We start from the raw sequence: 16,015 nt of genomic DNA, 5'->3' as shown, positions 1-16,015 counted from the left end.
TGGGAGAAGAAAGGGGACTTGGATGGGGAGATGGGAGGCCTAACAGAACCTTCCTAGGTGCCGTACTTTTGTCTTTCACTGGCTAAGCATGATGACCATGCGTTGGGTGGCTACATTCTCTTTTTTGCCATACCCTACACCTGGCTGTGCCTAGGCCTGAAGCACAGTTGTAGACTTAACCCTTTCACTGTTTTCAAAGGTATGATCTCATGAGACAATGCTGGCGGGAGAAGCCTTATGAAAGGCCCTCATTTGCCCAGATCCTGGTGTCCTTAAACAGGATGTTAGAAGAACGAAAGGTGAGTATGGAGATCAAATTCTACATAAGTAGAATTCATGTGTCCACTGTGGTTAATAAAAAGTTGATACAAGTCAACAGGTTCCCCTGAGCATGACCCTAGGTGCTATAGGGACATAAAAGATGTGGACCCAACTTTGAGGAAGTTACAATTTTGGAGGAAATAAGATTCCTATATAAGATACAGTCACACACAGTAGAACAACATATAGAACTGGCTTATTCGAGCTAGAAGGAATCTTAAATCTCATCAGTCATACAGCCTGACCCTTTAATTTTATAGAGGAAGAAACAGACTTAGAAGGGTGAAAAGTGACTTGCCCAAGGACAAACAGCAGGTAGACAACAGAGCGTGGTCTACAGGTTACTACGGGGAGGGTCAGGAATTCTATCAAAATTTCTAGAAAGTAGTTGTCTATACAGATCTGAGGTTCGAAAGACAAATCTAGGTTAGGGAAGTAGATGTTGAACGTCATCAAAACCCAGTTGGTAATTAAACCAAAGATGTGGGTGAGGTCACACAGCAGGAGATGAGAAGCAGACAGAGAAAGGGGCCTTAGAGGATGTGGGGCATGTCAGGAGAGACCAGTGAGAGACCATGAGAAAGAGAAGCCGGAGACTGAAACAAGTGAGAGGAAGCAATCTTACTTGCAGAAGGCAAGGGATGCTTTTCAGGAAGAAAGTTGTTAAACACAACAGAGGGAATGAGGATAGAAAACTACACCCCCAAGTATCTGCATTTGTGTTGAAACAAGCTAAGGAAATCGGGGTATTACCGTAACTGCCCCTGGCGGAGGCAGGACTGAGCCAGTTTGTGTCTCTGAACCACTCTTGTTCTTCTAGACCTATGTGAATACCACGCTTTATGAGAAGTTTACCTACGCGGGAATCGACTGTTCTGCCGAAGAAGCAGCCTAGGACAGACCATCTTCAGCTGTATATTCTGTTTCCGCTTCACCGGCATGAGAGACCCTTGAGACCTTGATGCCAAGCAGGCAAGCCTCTGTCAAGAGAGGTGACATGGAATATGGACGTGTATATAGATTGCTGTCTGTCTGGGACATTCACCGTAAGACCCCTGTGTGTGAATCTATAGTACCCTCTATTAGGACTGTATATACTGTGTTGAGTAAGAATGTGCTGGAATCAGAATGCCTGTTTGTGGTTTCATATGCAATAATATATTTTTCTAAAAACATGGACTTTACAGGAAGGTGTGAGAGTACAATTACTGTAGTGCATAACTCATTGTCCCAGATATTTTTGATATTTTTGATATTTACCTATATATTGGATGTTATGTTTTGCTGTGTAGAAGAAAATATTGTAAACCTGACCCTGAGAGCACAGGTGAGAAAAGTAGGGGAAATGTATGAGTTCTTACAGGACATGGATTTAAGTCTGTACCTAAGCGATATAAAAGAGCTTCTTCTATCTCTAAATTTTCCCCCTCACCTGTAGAAGCCACCCCAATTTCATTCCATAATTTGACAACTTTGTCAGGTGTTTCCAGAGCCCACAAGTCAGTCCAGAATGCCAACACTGAAAAGCAGATTTAAATCTCGTTCCTTAGAAGCCTAAGAACTTTGAGAGAAGTATAAGTTTGATAAATTAATAGGATTTAGTTTTAGTTTCTTTGATAACATTGATGTGTTTATTAAGAAATTAAAATAGGAAGCTTGGAGTTAGTTAGTTATATTTGGGAGACATGTGACATCATATCAGATTAACATCCCTACCTGTATTGCACATTGTAAAAAGTTTTAGTTTTGATCATTTGTGAGTTTACCGTTTATACTGTAGGCACATGCTACACTGAGATCATATAGTAAGTGAATAAATGTCTTGCCTACCCATTTTGTCCAGGAATGTGTCTCATAGGTATTGCCAAACGTCTGTATTATACTTTTGAGAAAAACACCTTAAACACCTTAAATTATCATCCTCTACCTTGTTGGTAATATGCAGAGAGCAGTTGGTGGGTATATGCCACCAGACATATCTCAAGCTCACAAGATTAGAAACGTCTTCCAGAAGTATCCTACTGTCTAATCTGTTTTCTTGCACCTCTGGTAGTATTCCAATGTGAACTAAGGGCTTAGAACTAGAATCCCTTTTAATTGTGCTGCAATGTTAATAGTTCACCATACTGCATAATGTTCCATATTCCTGCCATCTGCTCAACTTTATGCATCAGAAACAATGACCAGGAAACTGTATTTGTCCCAAACGCTCTTCATCCACAACAGCATATGCAGTGGAGACACAACAAAAGCAAGACTGCTGTCGCAGCATTTATTTCATCAACTAAGTAGGGGCTCAAATGAAGAGCCATTGAAAGTAGGTCCAAATATATACATATATATACTATTTATATATATATGTATATATATACGTATATATGTATATATATATATGTATATATACATAAATAGTTCCTTTTTGCTTTCTACCCAAATGTTGTGGAGATACTCCTGACAGCTCTTGGTCTGCATGTACATGGAACTGAACAGGAACAAGGATGATCTGAAAAATGTAGATAATGTCTTCAAATTTTGCATGTGGCTTTGGAATACACAATAACAGCTGCTTTTTCTATAACAGCCTGACCTTCTTGATTACATATATTTAAAATACTTTAAATTTACATCATTACAAATTTACTTCACGTCAGGTGTAAGAGATGACTAAGGAAGTACTTACGGTATCAAGAAAAAGGAACTGGACTTCCCTGGTGGCACAGTGGATAAGAACATGCCTGCCACTGCAGGGGACACGGGTTCGAGCCCTGGTCTGGGAAGATCCCACATGCTGTGGAGCAACTAAGCCCATGCGCGACAACTACTGAAGCCTGCGTGCCTAGAGCCCATGCTCTGCAACAAGAGAAGCCGCAATGAGAAGCCCGCACACCGCAAACAACGAAGAGTAGCCCCCGCTCGCTGCAACTAAAGAAAACCCGCGCACAGCAACAAAGACCCAATGCAGCCAAAAGTAGATAATTAAAAAGAAAAAAGAGAAAGGAATTCAGTGATACTTAAGATTTACTTGTAAATTCAAAGTACCAGAGCAGCAAACCTGAGGTGTTTACTGAGGGCACGTCATCACCATCAACTTGAATTTACTCCTGGCACAGAGACCATACGATTGACAGCTCTGGGTCTCATCCCTACTCTTGGCAGAGAAACCTTTGTAGCATGTTAACGGCATTGATATTAAAGATTCATACTTACTCAAAGGTCAGCAGTCAAACTGAATAAAGTCATGTCATTTCCATGGGCCAGTTTCCACATTATCAAAAAGCAATTAAGAAGGAAAGAACCAACGCCTTAAAGGAAATTAGACAATTCCAGTACTGGGTATATCGATTAGATTTCAGTGTGTTTAGAAGAGCCATAGGACACTGCCTTAAAAAAAAAAAAAGTCAGTGAGTGAGTTGTTGATATCAAAATCAAGTAAGAATACACCAGTTAGATTAAAAACACATTACACAATAGCCAAATGACCAGAGCTTTTATGTTAATAGTACACTGAAAAGCTTACATTTACTTCCATAGCTTTTGTGAGGAAAATCTCCACTTCTATTTCTATATAGATGATCTAAAGAAAACTTACAATTTTGTTAGGTAAAGATGTTTCTATCTCCAAGCAGTATAATGGTTCTAAGTATTTAGAGAGAAAAAGGAATTTAAGTAACCTGAGAAATGACCTTTGTGAAAGTCCTGGACCCATTACTTCAACTTCAAACCATCTTCCACTGTTATTTGTACACTGCCTATGAAGATGAGTCAAATTCCAAAAAAACCTAATTCCTTCCCCCGCTCTTCCCCAGTCACAACTTTAGAAATCACTGTGGAAATTTAACCTTTAAAATGTAATAAGTAGACCTCAACAGTGCTTTTCCTTCTCCTCTTCTCTTTGAAAGTGTGGAGAAACCTCATGTTATTGTAGACCAAACTCTACTGCCAGCAGTGAAGGCCAAGTAGTCACGGACGCAATGCAGAGGTTTAAGATATTCTTGGGCAAAGTGGTTACTTCTTTCCTTTCAGGTCGTCTTTTACCTTCCAGAGTTCCATGCAGGCGGTTGCATTTTCACTTGAATTGTGACCTCCAAATAGTATAGAATATAAAATAGCACATTAGACATAGACAACTCTGTGATGTTACCCACGGATAGTCTCAAAACGAAGTCTTGAGTTTGAAACAAGATTACCACTGGCCACTTATCAATATTTCATTATTTCATACCTAGAACAACCCCTACTGGTTGCTTTAGAAATGTTTTACATAAATCCAGATGAACAAGCATCTCCCTTTTTCTATGTGACCTGTCCTCAGTCATGTGGTCACCACATTGCTATGACTGGATAGCACATCAGTACCTTCTCCACGAACCTCGTTTCCAGGGAGATACACCAACAAAGTGACAGGTACCACTGAACGACAGCGATCTGACAAGAAGCCAGAAATAAGAGATGCTAGAAAAAGTACACCTCTCTAGACAAAGAGTGACCTTAGATACAAAATGACATGGTTTTAAAAAGTAGGTGGGACTTCCCTGGTGGCACAGTGGTTGAGAGTCCGCCTGCCGATGCAGGGGTCACGGGTTCATGCCCCGGTCTGGGAAGATCCCACATGCCTCAGAGCGGCTGGGCCCGTGAGCCATGGCCGCTGAGCCTGCGCGTCCGGAGCCTGTGCTCCGCAACAGGAGAGGTCACAACAGTGAGAGGCCCGCGTACTGCAATAAAAAAAAAAAAAGTAGATGAAATCTAGCCAAAATATCAAGCCTACAGTTCTGGTGAAAATAATAAATGACATCTGAGATTAAATGAGAAAAATCATATGGACCACACTTCTAAAATGGTATATTATTGTTTATTTGTGTTATTCTGAGAGAACTGTGGTATTATATAACTTTCCAAAGATTTTGTTTTACATAGGGTATTTTTTGTTGTTAGGTGAAATATTTTTGTGTCCATGGTTCCAGACTGTTTTCAGTAGAACACATTACAAATTTTATAAGAGCATTTTCTGGGAATTTGAGATACGAATATTTTTAACAAAGCAGATAATGTAAATTAAAGATTCTCTGCAAGATGGTTTTGGTTAGTGTCTAATAGACAAAGAATGAAAGAGTAAAGACCATAAAGTAAAATCTGTATTTTGTACAATAAATGACATGATCAGCGGAGCATCTGTAGAAACATACAGCATTATAACATAATTTTAACATACTCAAAATTAACTTCCTTCTCCCTCTTGTGCAAAAGTGGGGCCTATATGGGTATACATGAAATGTACAGAGTAACTAACCTCCATTCCAAGCCAGACATGTATCTCGTGCATATCACAATGCCACTAACAGGATAGTTGGTGGCTGTACTTGTTGTATTTGATTAACTTGTTTAATGTTGGGTATTTTTCATCAGAAAAACCAAAAAGAAAAAAAGTTCTGAGAGCAAAACCTCTGTACCAATCCACTACAGAGCAAGTGCACGCATGAATCTATTGAATTTGAGCTGTACTTCTTACGCAACGCACGCTATTTACCCTGGGTGAGATAACTTGGACCCAATCAATTTTAGAATCTCTTTAGGCTTAACGAAAATCACATATGAAAGGAGGTACAGAGCAAAATTTAGAATGGAATTAGATCTCTACACCAACAAAAGTGTTTTTTTTTGTGGTACGCAGGCCTCTCACTGTTGTGGCCTCTCCCGTTGCGGAGCACAGGCTCTGGACGCGCAGGCTCAGCGGCCATGGCTCACGGGCCCAGCCATTCCACGGCATGTGGGACCTTCCCGGACCGGGGCACGAACCCGTGTCCCCTGCATCGGCAGGCAGACTCTCAACCACTGCGCCACCAGGGAAGCCCCAACAAAAGTTTTATGCATGAATTCCAAGGTCAGGCGACTTGGTGAACCATGATGCAGTCACCAGTCTCAGTTTAACTGCTGTTTTGATGCCTGTGGAACATCTAGGACCATACCAGGCAGTGAGCATGGAATACTTTTTACTTAAGCAGAAGCTTTAGGATTCTCTACCCAAGAAGAGAACCCACAGGGCAGCATTTCAAACAGCAGACCTTTACCATGAACCTCCTGATTTACTCAAGTCAGACTTAGGATCCCGATTTTTATCACGAACAAGCAGGCTCTTACCATCATCCTGAATGATTCTCCACAGGTAGTCGGCCACTAGACTTTTAAGGGATCTTTTGTGAGGCGAGCCTAGCCAATGAGGAAACATAACTGTCGTGTCCACAGCTGAAGTATGAATTAACTGTCAAATGAAAGAGGAAAACTCTTTAGACGTTCTTCCCAAGGAATAAGGAAACTGATGGCAGTAACTGTAGCAGCAGTAACTATGCTACAAAACCAAGTGACATGAGCAGTTACAACAGGCCAGTCACTAGGCACTTAACTTGGATTATTTCACTACAACCTGCAGAGTAACCTAGCAAGGTAGGTATGTTATTTTCCCTTTTTACAGCCAAGGAAACTGAGGCTTCGAGAGGTTAAGAAAGTTGCCTAAGCTGAGTCAGCAGGGTAGAAGGAAATCCAGTCTCAGCAGCCTGACTTCCAAGTCCACGTTCCTACCAAGAGAGCACCACCAGGGGGAAGCATGAGCTCAGAGGTGTTCCAATAATTACTGGCGGGGTGAGGGGCGGTAAAGGGTGAGCCAGGCCCCTCCCACCTTGTGACTCAGCGGAGGCACGGGGACACCTCACTCTAGTGCAAGTCCCATTTCAGTGGTTTCTCTGTCCCTGGGGAGGGAGCATGGACAAGGATTAGTCCCATCTAGGTCCAAATCCCCTCTGCTTACACATGGAAAAAGGTGAATAAATTTTTCCTGATATTTAATAAAGTAAGAAATAGTGATACAATAAGAGAAGGGTCAGATAACTGAGAGCCTAGACTGTCAGGTACCAGTTTGGATTCCTTGTTAGAAGAGCTGTACTTTGAAAAAGCGTTGAAGAAGATTAGCCTCAGGACAAGAGTAATTTAAAGACTGATCAAGAAGAGAGGGGTTGGGGCTTCCCTGGGGGCACACTGGTTGGGAGTCTGCCTGCCAATGTAGGGGACACGGGTTCAAGCCCTGGTCCGGGAAGATCCCACACACCACCGAGCAAACGGGCCCGTGCGCCACAACTACTGAGCCTGCGCTCTGGAGCCTGCAAGCCACAACTACTGAAGCCTGCGCACCTAGAGCCCAAGAGAAGCCACCGCAATGAGAAGGCCACGCATCGCAACGAAGAGTAGCCCCCGATCTCAGCAACTAGAGAAAGCCCGTGCGCAGCAACAAAGACCCAATGCAGCCAAAAATTAAATAAATGAATAAAAAATAAATTTATTAAAAAAAAAGAAGAATGGAAGTTTAATGTTTAGCACCTACTACGCCCCATCCATAAACGCTTTAAATTCTCACTTTTAATGTGTCAGCCACCTCCTGGACACTGGTTCCTGGCTGCAGAATACTGAGCACATAAAAGAAGGTGGTGGGGGAAATAGAGAAAAAATAAAGAAATCTACGAGTAATCTGGGTGAAAGAAACAGACTGATTACAAGGAATAAAAAAACACAGTGGTTTCAAATTTTCTGGTCTGGGAGACAAGTGAAATAGAACGGTTCCTGGAAAATGAGAGAAGGAAAGTCATGGTGAGAAACTGAGTCTGAGACAAGCTGTCGCTGAGGTGACAGAAGGCCATCCCTGTGAAGAGCTTTCTTACAAAAAGCTTATGTCCCCAACTCTCTTTGCTCACACTTGGGTGGGGTCTGGTGGAAGCACATTCCAGTCTCATCTGTCACATGCAGAGACAACAGTGCTGTGTGAAACAACTATCTATACTAGGGTACCAGCTTTGCAGGGAAAGAGGTGGATACTCAGGAAAATTAAATGGCCTTACTGACATTCTTACACTAAAGAAGAACTAGCCCTTCTCGGCATGAAGGTAAGTCCTAGGGGTGGCTGAAACAAATAGTCGAGGTCCCCAAAGTTCTAGAGTTGCGCTGTGCAATGTGGTAGCCACCAGCCACATGTAACTATTGAAATTAAGTAAACAAAATGAAAAAATCGTTTTCTCGGTCACATCAGACACATTTTAAGTGCTCACTGGCCACATGTGACTAGTGTCTCTCATATTGGTTAGTGAACACGTAGAACGGAGAGTTCTGTTGCAGAGCACTGTTCTAGATCGGGGGTGGCCACCAAACTCTCTCTTCCGAGTTCTAAATAGTTTAGGCTTGCAGGCCATACCACTTCTGTTATAACTACTCAACAATGCCACTGTAGTATGAAAGCAGCGACAGAAAATACATCCATGAGTGGGTGTGGTGGCTCTGTTCCAATAAAAAGATTTGCAAGAACAGGTGGCTAACATGGACCATAGTGTGCTGACACCTGTTCTAGAACATGGAGCAAAGAACAGACCATTTTAACCTGGAGTATTAAGGGGGAGATTTTCAAGTCTATCATGCCAAGAAAAATGAACATGCCATTTGATTTTGAGCCTACCTTACAGGTAGGCTTTATAAATCTACCTGACTTAATATGAAAAAGTATCTTCCAGGACGTGACTATAATAACCTATTAGATCAACGTAGTTTTACCCACTTGAATTTTAAAGACAATGATCTAAGACCATGTCAAAAGAACGATTTTGGTTTCATCACAATTGATAATGGACTTTCGTTCTGATCTTGTTTAGCCAGATGACTTGGGCATCTTATACTTCTTCTGGTTTATAAGAGTTGGACAAAGTCATCAGCATAGTGATTCTTATCTTGTTTTGTCTAAAAGGGCAAATCAAGCATCAGTGATAACACAATGATAATGACTACCACATTAACACATACAGTTTTATAAGAATATGAGCCTTTAACTCTTTACCTTAAGTGCATAGAGACTACATTCAAAGCTATGTCCAATTAGTACAGTGTCAGTGCTGAACATGTTCAACATGGTGGCTTGCACATCACGGATTGAGGTTTTCGTGTCCTTCAAGTCATCTTCAACCACACCAGAAAACCTATCCCAAGAAGACACACAGTGCATGTAAGAGTACAACTAAGTAGATTTCATCCGTTATAGTTAGAACACATTACTGACTCAACGTGACAAACATTTGATGAACAGAACAAAGATCTTATTGTATGTCTGCCAACTATCCCTTTACTAGGTTATATTGATATAACCTAGTAAAATTTATAATTTGGATCAATCATGTAAGGCAGGGGGAGACATTATTACAAGTTCATAAAGTTCCTTTGTGAACTCTCATCTCTGTAAAATCTGAGTTTTGTCAGTTACAGTTAAGTAGTCTATCTCCCATTAAGGCAAAGCTAAAGATGAAATGTGAGAAGCATGGAAAAGCAGATGGAACCCTAAGCAGAGTCTAGACAACCTGAGTTTGAGCTATGCTATGACTCTGCCATTTACTTATTATATTTGATTTTCAACAAGTTGCTTAGCCTTCTGGTTTCAGTCTTCTCATCTGTAAAGTAGGGTCAATTACCAATCTTAATGGCTTATAAGGACCCAATGAAAATACATGCAAACAGTGAAAATACATGCAGAAAACGGACTATCCTAGTGGTTTTCATGAAGCACATACTAAAAGTCAGTGTTCAGAAATGTGGCTACTGCTGTGCTTTACTGCAAATTAGGAGAAAAGAGATAAAAATACTGCAAACGTATTTTCAACGTAAGCTGTATGTTCATAGTACTGTCTCCTGTAAGAAACAAAAGATACCTGGCTCCATCATCTGGCTTAGTTAAGGAATGTGATGCATAATCAAATATTTGAATTAAGAGGACATTATCATGGATGGAGTACTTGGGTTCATTTTAAAAGAATGCAATGCATTGAATCCTTTTGACTTTTTTTTTTTTTTTGCGGTATGCGGGCCTCTCACTGTCGTAGCCTCTCCCATTGCAGAGCACAGGCTCCGGATGCACCGGCTCAGCAGCCATGGCTCACGGGCCCAGCTGCTCGGTGGCATGTGGGATCTTCCCGGACCGGGGCACAAACCCGTGTTCCCGTGCATCGGCAGGTAGACTCTCAACCACTGCGCCACCAGGGAAGCCCCCTTTTGACTTTTTCTTTTAAGATTCAAGTTTTTAATTTTAAAGCAAGACCTTCAGTTCTCATTTTGCTGCTATGAGTATCAGTAATTAGCAAAGCATTTCCTGACTTGTTCCAAAAAGGAGTTAGAAAAGATTCCGCTAAACCCATGGAAGAACGAGAACCAATAAGAGTACAGTAACTTTAAATATAGTATAATTTTGTCAGTTATAGCTCAATAAAGTAAAAAAAAAAAAAAGTAAAATATAAAATAGATGGGGCTATTAGGACATGGCCAAAATGAGTAGGAAAAAAAATCAAATGAGGTCAGGAGAGAGATTAGTAACAAAATGCATTTTCTGATAACAGCAACTTTTACTGAGTTTTTATGTATACAACCATTTTTATGAACCATGAGGAAATTTAGGTTAAAAAATACTTGTTAGCAGAATTCTTTATAATTATTCTCAAAATTTATCACAACAACTTTTAATTCACTTGACCACCTTGCCTTACTGTGCTCCAACATTATGGACGTACACATATATAATATATATTATGTATACTATATATACTATAATACTATAAACTATGTACTATAGTATATAATGCATATAATATACACGTGTATATGTGTATCAAGTCATATTTGTTCATCTATACATATACAAATGTATGTATATATGTGTGCATGTATACACACACACACACGTCATATTAAGTACCATTGGAGAATTTGTTAAAGAAAATTGAATAAATACAATCACACCAGTAATTAACACTTCTAAATTTTCATTGTACAATAAGATCAATGTCTTCTATTTTATATTTAAATAGATATATTTAAATAAATATATAAATATGTCATGTCATATGGCTTATGTGCCTTTAGGAAATCCAATTCAATTAATCAATGATATTGTTGGGTATTTTATATGAGGTTTTTAAAAATAAAAGGCACATCTGTATCATACTATCTCAAGTTAGCATTGCATTTGGATCAGAAACATGTCCTACTTTAATAATAATAATAAAATAGAATTTGCACTGAACCAGTGTTCTGTATGCTATATCAAAGCTATGTATACTCAGTGACACATCTACAGGATTATAGAAATTTTCATCTAATGGGAATAGTATGGTATTTTCAGAAGAAACTGATTAATGATTGAATGAATAAATGAATGAATAAATAACTTATTCAATATTTTTGTCTGTCTCTCTAGCCTCCTACCTACCATTCCAACATGTAAACACCATGAGTGCTGAGGCCGTATCTCTCATTTCGGGTTGTTACCCAGGGCCTAATACAGTGTCTGCATAATTTTAGCAAGGTACTCAACAGAACATGAATCGTTTTGAATAAACAAATTAATTAAAAGAAAACAGTGTTAACTCATGCTCTAAAGTTGAATCAAATAAAAGTACCTAGGCTAAAACTCAAAGTACATGTTGAATGTTCTATAATTTCAAAAACAAACCCCTGTGTATAATGCATACCTAGTGTTATAGTCAATGACTTCTTCATCTGGTTTCACAGATGTATCATAGCCCACCTGGAGGCTGGGATCAACCACTGTCACTTGAGTAAGTTCCAAACCTTTGGCTGTATAGCGCTATAAAGACGGAAATATTAAATTTAAACATCATATTGGGCAAACATATTTTAACATCTTAGATATCTTAAAGGAATATTTCTAACTGGAATATACAATCTAACCCAATCATTCAGTTTTGGTAATAAAAACCAGTGTGTGGATCTGACGGTCATATAAAAGATGTTCCAAGCTTTAATTTTTTCCTTAATGTTGGTAATATTTCTGCTAATAAAAATAATTTCATTTTCTTGGCATAGGCTTTACAATTATTTTCATTAGAGATCAGTGCTATCCAAAAGAACCTTCTGTGAAGATGAAATGTTCTATTTCTGTCCTGTCCAATATGGTAGCCACCAGCCACAAGTGGGGATTGAGTATTTGAAATATGGCTAGTATGACTGACGAACTAAATTTTTAATTTAATTTAATTTTTTATTGAGGTAACATTGTTTTATAACATCATATAAGTTTCATGTGTATAACATTATATTTTGACTTCTATAAACACTACAGCACGCTGCACCACCAAAAATTTTGTTTTCATTCATCACCATACAGTTGACCCCTTTACCCATTTTGCCCTCCCCCGCTTCCCCTCTGGTAACTGCTACTCTGTTCTCTATACCGACACGTTTGTTTGCTAGTGGATACCATATTGAACAATGCATTATAAACCTTGTTGAATGAAAAAAAAACATTTGATTTCTAAGCCAGAAACAGCTTTCATTGTCTGCAATTAAAGATGGAAGCTTAGGGCTTACCTGGTGGTGCCAGTGAGAGGCCCGCGTACCGCAAAAAACAAAACAAAACAACAACAAAAATCTAAGCTTAAAAACTGAACACTTCCCTTCTATACCTATTAAAATTAAACTCCACAAATCTGCTTTCCAAATATGCCACAGGGAACAAAAATTTAATTTTATGTTTTGTTAAAGATGACTGTTCACATGATGTTTGACACATACAAAGCACTTTGCCATATATTAGTGTATCTGATTCTCACCATCACTGTCGGGTTATTATTAACCTCATAATTTACATATTGGAGCATCCGGGAGACTTGCCTGATAAGCAGTGGAGCTTCCGAGGTCTCATGATTCCAAGTTCTGTTTTTCCCCTACTGTTTAGTATTGATTCTCATATGGAAGAAGGTAACTCCCTATAAATATTTTACTGTCTCTATAAAAACAATAGCTTTTTAAAAATTAAAGCTTTTATGCTGATTTGGGGGATAACAGTAGTATTCATAACATTTTCCACCCATGTAATTTCAGCAACGTAATGAGTAGGACAAGCAGTGATTATATATAAATAAAAATTAACAGGTAAAAGAAAGAGGATCGTGGGCCAACTCCTGGCTCCATCACCAAGTGCAGGTATCCCACCAAGTCACTTAACTCTTTTCAGCTTCAGTTGCTTCATCTGAAAACGTGTGAACAACATCGCAGCACTGTGTGGGACTGAGAGAGAGAGCCTGGGAACGTTCCTTACACGTGCATAAATAAGGCAAAACATACCACCAATGTACCACCTCACAATTCACGGCAAATACAACCGTGATTCCCGCTGCGGGGTGGGAACTTGACAAAAGTCTTCACAAAGCCTTCTAGGTTTGCTTTTTGGTCCTGAACGTGAAGCTGAAATGAACACTGCCAAATAAGTTACTGTATGTTTTGGCAAGAGCAACTAAGCTCATAAAAATTTCATCAACTGAAAATTAGTGGATTATACCAAATGCTTATGGTTCCCCAAGGTCTGCGCAGGAGGCAGCAACTCTGGTTCTGAAACAAGCAGCATTCTGGGGAACAAGCCCTACCTTGGCGACCTGACACCCGGGGGATCGAAGGACACCTTCACAACAGCTGTACCGCCTTTCTGAGCCACCAAGAACTGCAAACCACACGAAAAGTAAAAATCAAAACAAGGAAGCTTGACAAGGCGGAGTGGCTAACTCCCAGAGCGTCTCACGCACAAGGATCTTTAAGACTGCACCATGCAAGTGATCTGATGTAAAGTCTAAAACTCTGCATGGTTGCTTTTCTAGCTATTATGTAACAAACAGGAAACACTGACTCCTAGAAGCCGAGTTCTCAGAGGCTGCACTTTGAAGGTGAATTATAATTACCAGTGTCTTGAATGCCTTTTCTCCCCTTCCTCCCTCTGCTTCCCCATAATGTGGCCGGGCCCGTCAGCTCCTCTCCTGATATCACTTCTTTATCCTGCTTTAACTCTACCTCAACCATCCTTTCAAAATATTCTCCTCCCTGACCTGCCCTCTGTGCTGAAGCCCCTGGATGATGGGCTCCGGCTACCACCCTCTCCCTTCCTGCATCTGACCCAAGGAACATCACCCAGTTACGTAGACTGAGACCGTAACAAAGATGTTGTCTCCAACCTTGGCTGGACCTCTGAAATCCCGACACCCTCTTCTTCCACTGCCTTGGCCAGACACTTTGCACATTTTCACAGCAACAAGCCTAAGCCTTCATCTCTCTTTTATCTCTCTCGCATCTTCCATCTCACCCGTACCCTTACCTACCCCAAGCCCTTCCTCCCTCTGGCCCAAGGTAATGTTCTCCCAACTGTTCCCTAAAATCCGCTCTGCCTACAGCAGGTTTTGCACCAGTTTTCCCATAAAATGTGGTTAGATTAATCTTCCTCAAGCACATTTTTCATTACATCACTTCCCTCAAATGCTTCACTTCTACATTGCTAATCAAATGCAGATTTCTCAGGCTGGCACTGAAGACTCTTGCTTAACCAACCTTCTATTACCCATCCAATCTTGACATCTCACGCCTTTATCTTACCTTCTCCTGTGATGAGAAAGGGAGGCTGAGAACCAGTATTAACAGAGCATCTGTTAGAAGCCAGGAATTGGACATGTCAGCTCACTAAACTGCACACAAAGCTCATTCTACGAATGTGGAAACAAAAGCTCAGAGAGCTTCCGAAACCTGCTCAAGGTCTCAGAGAAAGTAAGTGGTGAAACAGCCCAAAATCTCAGGTCCGCCGGCTCCAAAGTCCCATTCTGTTCATTATGCTGTGTTGTCTAGTTATTCCACACAGTAGTTAATATGCTACTTTTATTCTCCTTCAGTGTCTTCCTATTTTTCTTCCCTTTTGGAATTTACAGTCTCCCCACCCACTAAGACTAAGCCCTAAACACTTAAGTCAAACTTGTCTGATTTACTTTACTATTGATCCATTATTCTTATATTGATTCTATAATTCAATCACATCCACTGTTCCTCTCTACTTCCTCTGCCCTGCTTTATTTTCTTCATAGCATTTATTATAATAGCTTTCATATTCATTTCCATATCTACATAAATAATTCATCTGTTCACCCATCTATCCATGCAGATACTGACAGCCTGTATGCGTTAGGTACCATGCTAAGTGCCAGGGAGACATTCGGTCCCTCCAAGAGCATGCAGTCTTTTGAAGATGGCAGATAAATCACTAAATCATTACAAAATGCAGTTGGGTGCTGTCAAAGGCAGTGACAGTCAAAGGCCCTCAAAGGTTGTGATAGAAGAGGGAGGACCTATTTTAGATCACGGGGTCACGAAAGAACCTTGAGTAGGTCACATTTAAGCAGAGGCCCAAAGGATGAGAAGGAACCAGCTGCGTGAAAAGGAGACAGCAGGTTAGAAGGCTCCAGAAAGTTGGCCAGTGTGATAGGAAAGAAACTGTGGAAAGGGTACAAGATAGCGGGCAGAGGCCAAATTTGGCAGGGTTGACAAAGTTATTGAAGAATTTTCATTATAGCAGGGGAGTGATGTAAACAGAACTGTGATTTAAAAATTATTCTGGGGGTTGTTGGGTGAGAAGTAGCTTGGGGCGGGGGAGTGTTAAGACTGGGAGGATGCTGCAGTAGCTTGGGAAGGAGATGAGGGTCTTGTGGCCCTGGTGGGGGGCAGCAGAGGTGGAGAAGAGACACTTTGGAGGTAACAGAACAAATGGGACTTGGACACTGCTGAGATGAAAGGGCGCACCAGGGAGTTCCCTGGCGGTCCAGTGGTTAGGACTCGGTGCCCTCAACGCCGTGGCCCG

General features: G+C 40.5%; 2 protein-coding genes across 4 annotated transcripts in view; one reads left to right on the top strand and one right to left on the bottom strand.

Moving 5' to 3' along the window:
* TEK (TEK receptor tyrosine kinase) overlaps positions 1–2,152 on the top strand; it is a 103,705-nt gene extending 101,553 nt beyond the window's left edge. For all 3 annotated transcript variants that reach the window (XM_004275061.4, XM_049711028.1, XM_049711027.1), the window contains 2 exons: positions 200–299; positions 1,142–2,152. In XM_004275061.4, coding sequence (XP_004275109.1) covers positions 200–299; positions 1,142–1,216 — 175 coding nt within the window. In that variant the 3' untranslated portion in view covers positions 1,217–2,152. The remainder of the gene's footprint in view (positions 1–199; positions 300–1,141) is intronic.
* LOC101276190 (uncharacterized) overlaps positions 134–16,015 on the bottom strand; it is a 54,831-nt gene continuing 38,949 nt past the window's right edge. The window contains exons 12-16 of the mRNA XM_049711029.1: positions 11,859–11,974; positions 9,185–9,323; positions 6,457–6,577; positions 4,183–4,403; positions 134–3,702 (exon numbers count right to left, since the gene is read on the bottom strand). Coding sequence (XP_049566986.1) covers positions 4,327–4,403; positions 6,457–6,577; positions 9,185–9,323; positions 11,859–11,974 — 453 coding nt within the window. The 3' untranslated portion in view covers positions 134–3,702; positions 4,183–4,326. The remainder of the gene's footprint in view (positions 3,703–4,182; positions 4,404–6,456; positions 6,578–9,184; positions 9,324–11,858; positions 11,975–16,015) is intronic.

Source organism: Orcinus orca, chromosome 6 (assembly GCF_937001465.1).
Source record: "Orcinus orca chromosome 6, mOrcOrc1.1, whole genome shotgun sequence".
In the NCBI taxonomy this organism is placed as follows: Eukaryota; Metazoa; Chordata; class Mammalia; order Artiodactyla; family Delphinidae; genus Orcinus; species Orcinus orca.
The sequence above is the reverse complement of the archived record's forward strand: the minus strand, read 5'-3'. Positions and strand labels throughout refer to the sequence as shown.